The 13,850-nt window shown below is 42.1% G+C and overlaps 1 gene segment (V, D, J or C); it reads right to left on the minus strand.

Moving 5' to 3' along the window:
• Positions 1 to 359: 359 nt before the first annotated feature.
• On the minus strand, positions 360 to 11,585 carry LOC107076338 (Ig kappa chain V-III region VH-like). The segment is given in 4 exon segments: positions 360 to 2,729; positions 6,023 to 6,044; positions 11,291 to 11,387; positions 11,478 to 11,585. Coding segments are annotated over 4 exon segments (426 nt in total).
• Between the last annotated feature and the right edge of the window lie 2,265 nt (positions 11,586 to 13,850).

Here is a 13,850-nt window from a genome sequence, read left to right on the forward strand (position 1 = left end):
GCAGAGTTACTGTAGGAGAGGCAGGAGTACTGAGCTGAGATTATGTGGAAGAGCTGAAGAGCTGATGTCACCAGGCAGTCTGGTATTCTGATACATCTGAAGATGAGCTTCTCCATTCTCTGACTATCAGGACAGAATGGCAACACAGACACAGCAATACATGCAGCTACCCAGACTAGCAAGGTAACTTTGGAGAGGGAATACAGAGGAGTCACTCAAGTAACAGGAATTTAAAGAGTCTGAAGGCAGAGTTTGCAAGACACTGTCAGGCAATATGGTGTTGGGCACTGCCCCCTTATGGATAAAGATGTGTGTACCATTTACAGTGCTGCATACAGTATGAAAAACTGATTTATAACTAAAGACAAAACAATATATTTATTATTGGTGTATGTACAACTTATTTCTTTACTACCAATGAAAAAAGAGGAGAAAGACATTCCACAACACAGACACGCCTCACAATCCACAGACACATCATAGACACTTATAAACATCTATACAAAACCCCAATAAACACTCACATCCCACCGACTCTAGACTCTAGACAGAGTCTAACAATTTCTCTCACCCTGGTCTATATTTGCTCTTAGGATTCAGAGAGCAGTTGCGCATGAAAATAGTTGAATTTCTGTTACTTCAGTGTGCCGTCAGGAATTTAGAAACAGCAAGATCATCTTTGCCCTGGGTCACCTGGATTTGAACATTCCAGCAGGCACAGCGTTTAGGCCTCAGGGTGGAGTGGGGATGGACTAGTGACTGTTTTTTGATTGTACTGGAGTTTGTAAAAATTTAAATCTCAGAAAACCATTTTATTTTGGTGGAAACATTATTACTAATATCCCTGTTGTGTAATGATAACTTACAAAATACTCCAGATTGAGTATAAATAGGGTCTAAGAGTGATATCTATTTATAATTGTAAAATGTCTGGTTGATGCAGCATTAATAAAATCTGAAACAATAAACTTAAATCTTAATATCAAGAAAAGCATTGACACATGAATTAAACTTTTGAGAGGTTCATATTGATGCCATTGTGCAGACTCAGGTCTGTCCAAAAGCTTCAAGACAGCGCCCTCTAGCGCAGACTGCAGATCAGTGTCAGTCTGTAGTTGAGGAAAGGCCATCAGACTGAACTGACGTGACTTTCAATAGCACTAAGACTTCATTACAATTGAGAGAGATACGATTAAATTAGATATTGGTGTAGTCAAACCATTTTGTCAAGGCAAAGTATCAACACTTGTCAGTGTATTAGTCTGAATTCTTCAAATTTACTGAGGCTGATCAAAACTATTTCTTTGGGAGATGAAGACTCTTGTCTGAACTAAATCCCAACAGGCCTGAGGGAAAACACCTGTTGTCCTTAGTCACCTGACCAGATGGCATAAGATAGTCAGATATTTTTTTTTAAAGTAAGCAGATTGTTTTTTAAATGATCTATAAATTACTTAGAGCAATAATCACCTGTTTAATGATCACCTGATCAGAATGAAACTGAGGTCTTTAGGAACTGGTGACCTAAGCGTGACCAATAAAACCTGCTGGAGTGGGGTTGGGGCATTAGGGGTCACACTGTCTCATCTGCATCTGAATAGATGAGGTCACATTGCAAATAAAGACATAATTGTAACGCAGCTAGGTTGTGGTGAAAAGGATCCGATGCAGATGCAGGAGACCTTGGGAGGTGAGTAAGCGAACAGAGCAAATCCAGGAGCTGAACCATAGTCCGAAGGCGTAAGGTAGGTCAAGATCCGGTAAAGGCACTGGTGGCGAACAATCCAGAACGAGAGATAGGTCCGTGGTCGAAACAAGAGCGGCAGGGTCAATTCCGAAAATAGTCACAGGTAGCAAACAATCCAAGGGGCGAGATGAGAACTGAAGTCCGAAGGCAAAAGGTGAAGTCAGAAAATCCAGTAAGGCAAAAGGGAAAGAAACGCTAGGTAGAGCAACACGAAGTGAACTCAATACCGAGCAGTGATATGCGGGTAAGGGAGGCTTAAATAATGCAGCCTGCCGCATGGTAAGGCGTCTGATGAGAAATTAACACATGCGGAGGCGTTTGTAATTGTCACCCTGCTGCTGGAACTGATTAGACCTCTTAGGAGCTGGTCTGGGCCGGTTAGTGGTCGTGACAATAATAAATACTGTATTACAGTTTGTGCTTAACAACTGTAAATATCAAAACTGTCAAAGTGCAGAGTAGGTGACCTAGAAATGTGTGCACTTTGGGTTTTTAAATAGGATTCTGCTACTAAAGGCAACTTTTAATGTCTTATCTTGGCATTTTCAGTAAAATTCAGAAAATCGAGTTCAGTAAATTGGTCAAAAACCCTTTCTATCACACTTCTAAGAAATGGCAACACAAGTTTAAAACACTGAATCCAAACAATAATGTGAGATTTAAAGTCTGTTTGTGTGCAGTTGAGCTCCTTTACAGGCTGTGTCCTGTGTCTTTGCCTTCACCCTCAGCACATGTGCAGTCTTGCTGAGGGAGGTTTTTGTACGGGTGTGTAACACTGTGTAAACACACCACCACTGTGAGCACTCTGACAGTAATAATCTGCTGCATCTTCAGCCTGGACTCCTGTGATGGTCAGAGTGAAGTCAGTCCCAGATCCACTGCCACTGAAACGCTCTGGGATCCCAGTCTGACGGGTAGTTGCTCCATAGATTACGAGTTTAGGAGCTTTTCCAGCTTTCTGTTGGTACCAGTTGAGGTAGTTGTTATTATACACTGCAGGACTGGTCTTACAGCTCACAGCGACTATCTGTCCTGGAGCAGTAGATTTCACCACTGGATCTGAGTCACAGTAACCTGTCCACTGGATTCTGAAAATGAAAAATCAAAACATGAGGTGAAAAAAATGTTGAAATCTTCCTAACATTTGGACTTTTAATATAAATATAAAGTAATTCCTACCCTGAGCCCAGATGAGGAGTGTCCAGATGAAGACGGTGATGAAAGTCATAGTTGCTGTGGATTCTGTTTCCATGAAGGGCAGGTCGCAGTCATGAAGTGTTAAACTCACAAGGCTATAAACACTCCCAGAGCACTCAAGCATGTGCTGCCAATACAAAGTTTTGCTTCTATGCAAATCATCTTCCTGTGTTCAGCAGCACTTGTAGCCAGTTAGTGCTAGAAACTCAGGCTTAGTGCTGTGTGATGTGACAGAGCAAGATGTGCAGTTTAGCATGAACACTCCCAGGACAGCAGGACTTGACAGAGAGCAGTTTAAAAGGAGCAAAGGATGATACACAATCAGCTGAGTCCAACTTGAATGGAGTGGAGTGTGGAGAGTCTGGTTAATGCAGTTCTTGGCTTTGTGTGTTCAGATACAGCAGGATCACTAGTTGAACTAAAACCATATTTTACAGAGACTGAAGCATGCAAATGCACATATTAAGAACAGTCATGCAACCCAAATTTTATATAAGTTTACACTGTTGTAGCGGCGAGGCTTAATAATAAGGCAGAATTAAGTGTTTCTGAGCTTCCCAAATGAGGCCCCATTTCTCTGTTCATCTCTGTGGTGCAGCCACGGAGAAACCATTCATGCAAGATGTTTTCTTTTGATAAGGACAGCTCCCAAAGGGGGATGCACTTAGCTAAGCCTGGCTATCATGATCAATGGTTTTCCATTGGCGCCTATCTGTCTAGGGAGTGCGAGTTGGACATCTGGACTGCATTACTAAGTGTCAGGACTAAGTGACTCATATCTCACCTTGATCAACCAATCAGGGACTGGTAGGGCCGAGTAACCCACGTGGGACTCTGATGCCCATGGAACTTTCAGCCAATCAATGAGCTGAAGTTCCTCCAGGTAAAAACAGGCAACACAGAGAGCCTTTGAGATTCAGATTCAGATTGAGATTCAGATTCAGATTCAGATTCAACAATTCTAAAGGGAATTCAAAGGAGAATCCCAAGGGCAGGACATTCTCGCAGCGCGCCTCCTGACCATCCTGAGACTCAGCCCGGACAACCACGGAACGGCCAGTGTGTCCGAGTGCCAGAACTTTCCTTTGTTCTAAGAGTCTAGAGTGGAGGTTGCCAGAGAGTAACCAGCAGCAGGCCTCGTGAACAGGTCTGAACTGTGGACAGCTGAATCACTATTCAGAACTAGCTCTTCATTAGGAACGAACCGGTCCTCTTCCTGACTTGCTGGGACCCACAATCATCTTTTCTCCTGTGCACAAACTTTGCTAGTTAAAGCCAACACTAACTAGCCGGTCAGTGAGCATCAGCAGCGCACCGTCGCAAGCCGCACAGCACAGCCTGGCACCGAGCCAGAGAGCGCGGATTGGACAGCAACAGCCTGCAACTGTTTCTTTGTGCCCGCAGGAGATCTGAATCCCCAAAGATTGGATGAGTATTCAACTTCAATGCATTACAGCTCGAGAATTCAATTGTTATCCAAACCAGTTGATATCAATTTAGTTCCTAAGAGTTATGTACTTGTTTGAGTATCTAATGTAGAAGTTGTAACCAAGTTCACTTTACGAAACGGTCTTAATGAATGATATACTGAACGTATGTCCTCTTGATATGTGTAACTCTTTGTAACTGATTGAATATATATCTTTTGTATTCTGATAACCCTCTCGATAAGGTCTGTTAGGTTTATATGCATATTCTATGTATTAATAAATGTATCCTCGTGTATTAGTACCTGTGTGTGTGCGTTGTTTGAGTTATGTCGCATGGTTGGACTCTAAAGCCATCAAAAGAATCAATTTTGTGATTTACTGCTACAATTAATAATTGTCTCAGTAAATGCCCAAACCCTACAGAACTGGTGCCTTCAGAGAGCCACTTTTCTTACATATTTGGCGTCCCTGAGTCGGCTTAATCTACACTGTCACAGATCTGCTGATCAGCTGTGTTCTTATTCCACCCAACAAAGCTGGAATGGGGTGGAGTGCAGAGAATCTGGTTAAAACTGCATTTGGCTCAGTTTGTTCAGATGCAGTACAATGACTAACTGCACTAACTTTAACACTCTTAATACAGTTAAGATCTGGCAAAATACCTTGTTATATGTTTGTGTTCCCATGAGACATTCCTCACAGTGTTGAAGGAAAGACATGTGTTTTATCTATGGGGATGGAGAGACACTGAAAACTTATTTTAATGTTCATGGGGAGTGTGCTCTCTGTTTGCACAACAGTCTTCTGTTCTTCTAGATAACCGACAGTTGAAGGGGTCAGTCCTCTTTCTCAATTGTGTCTGTATTAAAACCTCAAACATTCAGACCCTCAGATCTAAAGTTTCCACCTCCCTCCTTCTCCTCTTTCTATTCTCTCTTTGTCTTTGTATCCAGGTTCCCAACTGAGGGGTAAGTGAAGCTCACTTCTCCAACATCAGGTTTCAGTGCCACCATGACCCCTTCCAGAGAGGCATTGACAGTGGGTGACCCCTGGCCTCACTGTCCTGAGTAGCTCCTCTGCTTTTCAACCTGGACAATCATCTCACTAACCTCCTCCTCTCACAGTCTCCTAAGGGCCGAACTCCCACTTGTGAGGCTGCATCTCTCAGCCAATCAGCAGTGTTTGTGTTTTCAGGCCTTGAAGACTTCCAAGCCAGCAAACCCACAAGGACCATGATCCACACTCTGGACTCCTAGCGCAGTCCTACTGGCCCTTTCCTACACTTTACAAGTTCCAGCTTCTCCCAGTAAAACATGAATGACAATGTATTGGATTAAAGAGCTTCATGCTGGATTCTTTTGTTGAAGTTTAAAGTCATTACAGAATATTTCGGATATTTAAGTTTGCAGTAGCGTTTCGCTACTGTTGTGAGCTACACTTCTATCTCCAGCTTCAATAAATATGACTCCTTTTGTTTTTTTCAATTAAAGAGAAAGTATCACTGGTGTTGTGTATTTACCTCAAATATTCTTACTGGTTGGTTGGACATGAAGTTAGTATGAGGCCTTACAATAGGTAGAAGCATACGCTTTCATCAGACTTAAGTGTGAAGATGAGCTGAAAATTCCCCTTACAGTGATCTAATTATTCCATATGAACTGTAAACATAACTGATAAAAGCAGAAGTTTATAGGTATTTCTTATTTTAACTCTCCCAGATCCCAGATTCCCAACCCCTTCTTAGAGCTACATGAGCTACATGAACACTGGCTTTAATTCCAATCCAAAACATGAGGAAAACCATTTTGTTCATATCCTTTCAACATCATGTTCAAATCCTTTCAAGATATAACACTAAAACCTCCACTATACCTCCATTACGTGCTCTGAAGTACTGTTTATTAGCAGTTTGTATTTCAGTGTCAGAAAACAATTGAATTGAACTGACAATATGTCAGTCTCTGTGATTCATAAAAATACTTAGGAGACTTTGTTTTGTTTTATTTTCAAAACCCTTCTTTTTGAAGCTCTTGTGCATATAGAAAGTACAAAGTACTTAACTGTATAACTGTAAAAATAACTGTATAAGAGTGAGGAATCAGTACTCAGAGCACAAGTGTAGCCAAACTATGCCACCAGGTAGCTATAAGGATAAGGAATAATGTACTCTATGTCATCTTTTGGACAGTCATGAGAAAAAGCATTCACTTAGTGAGTTAGAGACAAGACTAGAGTTGTCTATAGAAACAAACATAAAGATGTAGTTCACTGTCTAAAACACCCTTTTAATTTTGGGATGCTTCTGTCAGGCAGTCTGCACCCCAAGAGTACAGCACACACTAGGTAAGGTCAATAACTGTTTGAGATTAATTCATTTCAAAGACAAGGTAATGCCGCAACATGAAGTGAAAATTATTTACATTGGACATTGTGTGGAAAAATGCAAAATATTAAGTTGTGGTTCTTCATAAAACTCACACTAGAAGAGGGGTGGGAAAACTTTAAATTTCGAAACTGTATAGCGGGCCACTTCAGGCTGCTGTTATAGATAGCCTATGCCCTATGGAAGTTTAAAATCCAGCATAGGCTTATTAGTTGCATCACAGTGTGGTGTGGCAACTGTAGTATTGCTGACTGCAAAGCCCTACAGCGGGTGGTGAAAACTGTCCAGTCCAACACTGGGGTTGCTCTTCCATCCATCCAGGACATTTATGAAAGACGGTGCTTGAGGAAAGCTCTAAGCATCATCAAAGACCCCACATACCCCAACTACAGACTATATGACCCTCTACCATCTGGAAAAGCGGTACTGGAGCATTCGGGCCCAGACTACCAGACTCAGAGATATTATTAATCTCTATCAAACTATTAAACTCCCAGCCTCTCTCACCTACGATCTGAACCTCACAGTGCCTTCTCTCTTACCAAAACTCAAACACACATTGAAATCTACCTCTATCTCGTAGGTGTCAAGAAGCTCACTCCCCATAATTTTCTATCCTTTATTTCATTCTATTGATGTTTGATTTTGCACATCTGATGTTGTTTTGCATATTACCTGTTACCTGTTGTTGTTTTGCACATTGCCTGTTGTCTCTGTCTTTCTTTTCTTATACAATTGTTTTGTTGTTGTTTTTTTTGTACTTCTTACCATCTGAGAGCTAGCTAAATAGCATTTCATTATACCATATACAGTACCTGTATATGAGTATAATGACGATAAACTTGAACTTGAACCTGAACCTCTTTTTGCGAGAGCATCAAAATCCATTGATAGCTGTGTTGTGGCAATCCGTAATACACTTCTCAAGTGGTGGTCACTAAGCCGTGATCTGTGATGTGATTTGTTGATGTTCATCAAGCTGAATGTTTGCTCACACGCGTACGTAGACCTGAAAAACACCAGTATCTTTTGTGCTGCTTGTCGAATATGGGGAAACTTGGCCTCATTCAGTGATGCATAGAATTCATCCAGCTTTACAGAATGAAACTTTTCCTTCAGAGTTATGTCACACTGCAGATCGATAAGTTCCAGTTGCAATTCTTGTGCTGCCGTCTCATAGTTGAAAGTCAGAGGACATGACACCAAAGTTAGAGACGTCTCAATTTTATAAAAGTCAGCAAATCGACGGGAAAATTCTCCATGCAAGTCTTTGAGGTACTTGTTATACCTTAGTGCTTCAGCGTGTGACACGTCTAGTATCCCAAGAGTGGGGAAATGTGTGAACGAGCGGCTGATCATATGTTTTGAGAACAAGGTGAGCTTAGCTCTGAATGCATTCACATTCAAGTACAGTTCTGGAACAAAGACACCTTTTCCTTGCAGTTTTACGTTATTCAAGTGAGCGAAAATGTCCACAGCAAATGAAAAGTCGCAGAGCCAGTCTGAGTCTCTGAGTTTGGGGAAATCCATGGCTTTCCCCAGTTTCTCCAAAAAGGAGTTGATCTCCCCTCTCAGCAGCAGGTTCAGTTTCTCGCCACATCTTGAGATTTCATAGGCAAAAATACTCCGGGGACAGTCTGAGCTGAGTGCAACCGGGCTGATTTGCCTAGTGTGGGGGAGAGTGGGCTGGTGGAGGGAGGTCACACTGCAGGGGTATCGGAGAGCTGCATCTGTTCAAGGGCAGGAAAGCAAGAGAGCGGGTCATGGGTCTGGTCAGGATGTTTTAAACAGAACATCAGTAACACTTTATATGAAAAATTACGGCGGACTTATGAATATTAACTTGATACTTCATCAGCTCGTTGCTTTAATCTTCTTTGTGAGTAAGTTTTACTAATGTATTAGTGCTGAACACTTGAACTGCCCCTGTATAACAGTGGTAAAGGTACTAATTACATTTCTGAGTTATAAGTGATATATTTGATATATTTAATAGTGCACACTAACTATATTGCACCAATAATAATTGTGCAGCAGCAGCGATACTGTATCTGTCTATAATTGGCACCTATTCAGAAATTTGACCATTTGTCATTCTCAGTCATAGGTAATTCATATTTTGTCAAGTCCATGAGTGGATGGCACAATTGTTAACTGCCTCACGGTACTGGGGCTCTGGGTTCAATTCCTCGGGTGCTGTCTGCATGGAGTTTAGATTTTCTCATGTGTTTGCGTGGGTTTCCTCTGTTTCAGGGGAAACGGGTTCTCCTGTTTCCAACTACTGTCCAAAGATAAGCTGCTAGGTTAATTGGTTTCTGGTAGGTGAATTGGTTTCTGGATGAATTTAAATATACTTTGACAGTGTCCAAAAGTATAATCCCCTGCAAGGGGATAATATAAGGAACCTTGCTGGAGAGCTGGATCCTCATAGCAGGTGCAGTATCAAGTCTATTCGTGTGTTTTGTTTTCATTGCAGTTTAACATGCAAATCCAGTCTCACAAAAATATGCTGCAGTAAAGTGCAGAAGCACTCGATCAGCAGGTAGACAGGTCCTCTACACTGCTGAATTACACTGCTTCTCAGATTATTAACCGGAAGTACGTTAAACTGTTATTTTAGCGGAGAGTCAGAAATAAAGTCAACCTGACTCTCATAATCTTGCGCTAATAAAATGACTGGCAGACCGAGGTCAAACCCAAGCAGTCATAGTTGGTGGTAAGAAAGTAGAGCACAAGCAGGTGCAGCGATAGTTCAGATATCCCCAGATATTTTCATGGACTGCAGAATTAATTTCAATCAGAAACTTGCAAAGCGTAGCCACAGTCTTAATATTTTTCCAACACCTGAAGATTGTTTACACATAGGTGCAATTTCAAATGTTTTAGGAGGGAAATTTAACTACCATTGGCATTTTATAGAAAACCTATTCAACTGGGGAGAAGCACCATTTGGAAAATATTGTTTCTGAGGTTTTCTAGTTTTCAGAGTTTTCATGTGAAATTGAGCTGTAAAAAATGACTTTGCATCTTCTGTCCTTTTGTTTTTGGGACTTGTTTCAGTGTTGAAGTGAGCTCTGCTGAAAACAAGTTTCATCTGTCCTGCTGGCTTGACTGTTTGAAAAAGTGTGCAGTTTGGTTTTGAAGATTAATCTGATTAGTGGTGCTGGCAGATTAAATGTACACACCATAAATTCTCCTCAGAATAAAATATATTTTTCATTCCTGGATGCTGGTGTTTATTATTATTCACATGATTTCTATATTACTATTTATCATACACAATTCAAAAGGTTTACCCACGCTGAGATTAACTTGGACGCATCTCTATGTTTCTGCCATGTGATGGATTTTTGTCCTGTCCAGGGTTTATCTTGCCAATATACTCTCCAGCTCCCCTACGATGTACTCAGTAAAGTACTTCACAAATCCTGCAAGGGAAACTGTGCTGATTTGTGTTTAAGCACTGAACAGACAAGGACTTAAGAGTGTGAGTGAGCAGAGTTACTGTAGGAGAAGAGTGTGTGTGAACAGAGTTTCTGTAGGAGAAGATTGTGTTTGAGCAGAGTTACCATAGGAGAGGAGTATGAGTGAGCAGAGGAAACGTAGGAGAGGCAGCAGTATTGAGCTGAGATTATGTGGAAGAGCTGTAGAGCTGATGTCACCAGGTAGTCTGGTATTCTGATACATCTGAAAATGTGCTTCTCCATTCTCTAACTATCAGGACAGAATGGCAACACAGACACAGCAATACATGCAGCTACCCAGACTGGCAAGGTAACTTTGGAGAGCGAATAGCACTCTGTTCCATTTCTGCTATCCAGGCCAGAGATAAGTCACTGAAGTAACAGGAATTTAAAGAGTTTGCAGGCAGAATTTGCAAGACACTGTCAGACAATATATTGTTGGGCCCTGCCCTCTTACAGATGAAGATGTGTATAACATTTACAGTGCTACATACAGTATGAAAAATTGATTCATAACTAAAGACAAAACAATATATTTATTATTGGTGTATGTACAACCTATTTTAGCACATAATCTCTGCATTTTCAGTAAAACTCAGTAAACTGAATTCAGTAAATTGTCAGCAAATTGGTCAAAAACCCTTTCTATCACACTTCTAAGAAATGGCACAAATTGGCACAAACACAAATTTAAAACACTGAATCCAGACAATTATGTGAGATTTAAAATATGTTTGTGTGCAGTTGAGCTCCTTCACAAGTGGTGTTCTGTGTCTCTGCCTTCACCCTCAGCACCTGCAGTAGGTCCCAGCTGTAGCAGTGGAGTCACTGTGCAGTCCTGCTGAGAGAGGTTTTTGTATGAGTGTTGAGGTTGTGATGACCCATACAGTAGTAATCTGCTGCATCTTCAACCTGGACTCCTGTGATGGTCAGAGTGAAGTCAGTCCCAGATCCACTGCCACTGAAATGCTCTGGGATCCCACTCTGACGGGTAGCTGCTCCATAGATCAGGAGTTTAGGAGCTTCTCCAGCTTTCTGCTGGTACCAGTTTAACCAATTGTTACCATACACCGCAGGACTGGTCTTACAGCTCACAGTGACTGTCTGTCCTGGCGCAGCAGATTTCACTGCTGGAGTCTGAGTCACAGTAACCTGCCCACTGGATTCTGAGAATGAAAATCAAAACATGAGGTGAAAAAAAGGATGAAATCTTCCTAACCTTTGGACTTTTAATATAAATATAAAGTAATTCCTACCCTGAGCCCAGATGAGGAGTGTCCAGATGAAGACGGTGATGAAAGTCATAGTTGCTGTGGATTCTGTTTCCACGAAGGGCAGGTCTCAGTCATGAAGTGTTAAACTCACAGAGCTATAAACACTCACAGAGCACTGAAGCATGTGCTGCCAATGCAAAGTTTCTCTTCTATGCAAATCGTCTTCCTGTGTTCAGCAGCACTTGTAGCCACTTAGTGCTGAAAACTCAGGCTTAGTGCTGTGTGATGTGACAGAGCAAGATGTGCAGTTTAGCATGAACACTCCCAGGACAGCAGGACTAGATAGAGAGCAGCTTTATAAGGAGCAAAGGATGATACACAATCAGCTGAGTCCAACTTGAATGGAGTGGAGTGTGGAGAGTCTGATTAAAGCAGTACTTGGTTTTGTGTGTTCAGATACAGTAGCATCAATAGTTGAACTAAAACTATATTTTACAGAGACTGAAGCATGCAAATGCACATATTAAGAACAATACAACCCACATTTTATATAAGTTTACACTGTCACAAATCCGCTGATCAGCTGTGTTCTTATTCCACCCAACATAGCTGGAATGGGGTGGAGTGCAGAGAATCTGGTTAAAACTGCACTTGGCTCTAGTTGTTCAGATGCAGCACAAATACTAACTGCTCTGATTTAAACACTCTTAATACTTTTGGGGCAATACAAGAGAGACAATAGGTTCAGTTCAGATATGACAAAATACCTTGTTATATGTTTGTGGTCCCATGGGACATTCTTCACAGTGTTGAAGGAAAGACGTGTTTTATCTATGGGGCTGGAGAGACACTGAAAACTTATTTTAATGTTCATGGGGAGTGTGTGTCGCAGGATGTGGGCCGTTAAGGCAGTCAAAGGGTGGGGATTGATTGGGCTATGTTGATTAGTGTTGCAGGATGTGGGCCATTGAGGCAGTAAAAGGCTGGGTGATTAGGTTATGTTGATTTCCAGGGTGGTGTCAATGTTGCCTCTCAAACAGGGGGGCGACTGCAGTCGTCCCAATGAATACCGCCTAGCAGGAACAATTAGGTATCGAGACTTGGAGGTGTGAGGAGTCGCAGAGCCAGTTTAGCCAGACAAAGGAAGGAGGAGAGAGAGCCGGAGAGTGAACAATGAACTGATAAGGTCCCATGACACCTAGCTCGGCACCCTCCTGGAAAAATACTGGGCAAACCCGATTCTGCCAGGGACTGTGGAAAATCCCCTGAAAGGGATTGGCTAAGCAGAGGGATAAAAACACCGGAGACAGGACAGAGGGGTCTCGAACTCCCACTGGACCCTGGAGATGACAGAGGCAGCTCCGGGGAAGCTGCAGAGTGCGAGACCATGGAGGCAAGGACCTATTAATCCAGGAATCGACAACTATGGGAGACATTGACATTGTAACAGAGGTACTGTACAGAGACTTTTTAATACCTGAAGGCAAAGGACAAAGAACCTGGCCCAGCTGACGGATACAAACTGAGCGGAAATAGAGTACAGCTCGTGAGAGGATTTCTAGTGTAACCTGAACGGAGACAGGGAAATTGAACTGGGTGATACCCCTCTCCTTAAAGTGGTTGTTCGTCTCCAGGCCATCAACGACTTTCACCGATATTAAGAAGAAATGTGGTAGTGGCCTCCCTTCAGTACTTTACAGAAGAAAAGACTGCTGTCCCTCTGGATTTCATTGTGCCCCTTTGAACTATTTTCTCATTGTTGTGGATGTTCCTTTTTTTATGCTTCTTAGAATAAGTAGATTGTGTTGATGTATGTAGAAAATAAAAGGGCATTTATACAATACAAATGCTTGTGGCTGGTCTGTGTGTGCATTGGTGATTCTGGGAGATAAACAGAACCTGTGGTAATGTAGAGGGGCCCTAGCACCCCGTTTGTATTGCTAGGTGGCGTAGTCGTACACGAGGCAGGAAACATTCCTCGCCCATAGGGTTCACCTTACTGTGACACCCCTGTCCTCTCAGACAGTTTTCTGTTCTTCTAGATAACCGACAGTTGAAGGGGTCAGTCCTCTTCCTCAATTGTGTCTCTATTTAAACCTCAAACATTCAGACCCTGAGATCTAAAGTTTCCACCTCCCTCCTTCTCCTCCTTCTGTTCTCGCTTTGTCTTTGTATCCAGGTTCCCCCTGGGGAGTAAGTGGAAGCTCACTTCTCCAACAATCAGGTTTCAGCGCCAGCATGAACAGTTTAGCATGAACACTCCCAGGACAGCAGGACTAGACAGAGAGCAGCTTTACATGGAGCAGAGGATGAGACACAATCAGCCAAGCCCTTATTCCACTCAACATAGCTGGAATGGAGTAGAGACTGGAGAGACTGGTTGAAACTGCCTTGCTAAGATATAGCAGGATTACT

Source organism: Lepisosteus oculatus, chromosome 18, assembly GCF_040954835.1.
Source record: "Lepisosteus oculatus isolate fLepOcu1 chromosome 18, fLepOcu1.hap2, whole genome shotgun sequence".
Lineage (NCBI taxonomy): Eukaryota > Metazoa > Chordata > Actinopteri > Semionotiformes > Lepisosteidae > Lepisosteus > Lepisosteus oculatus.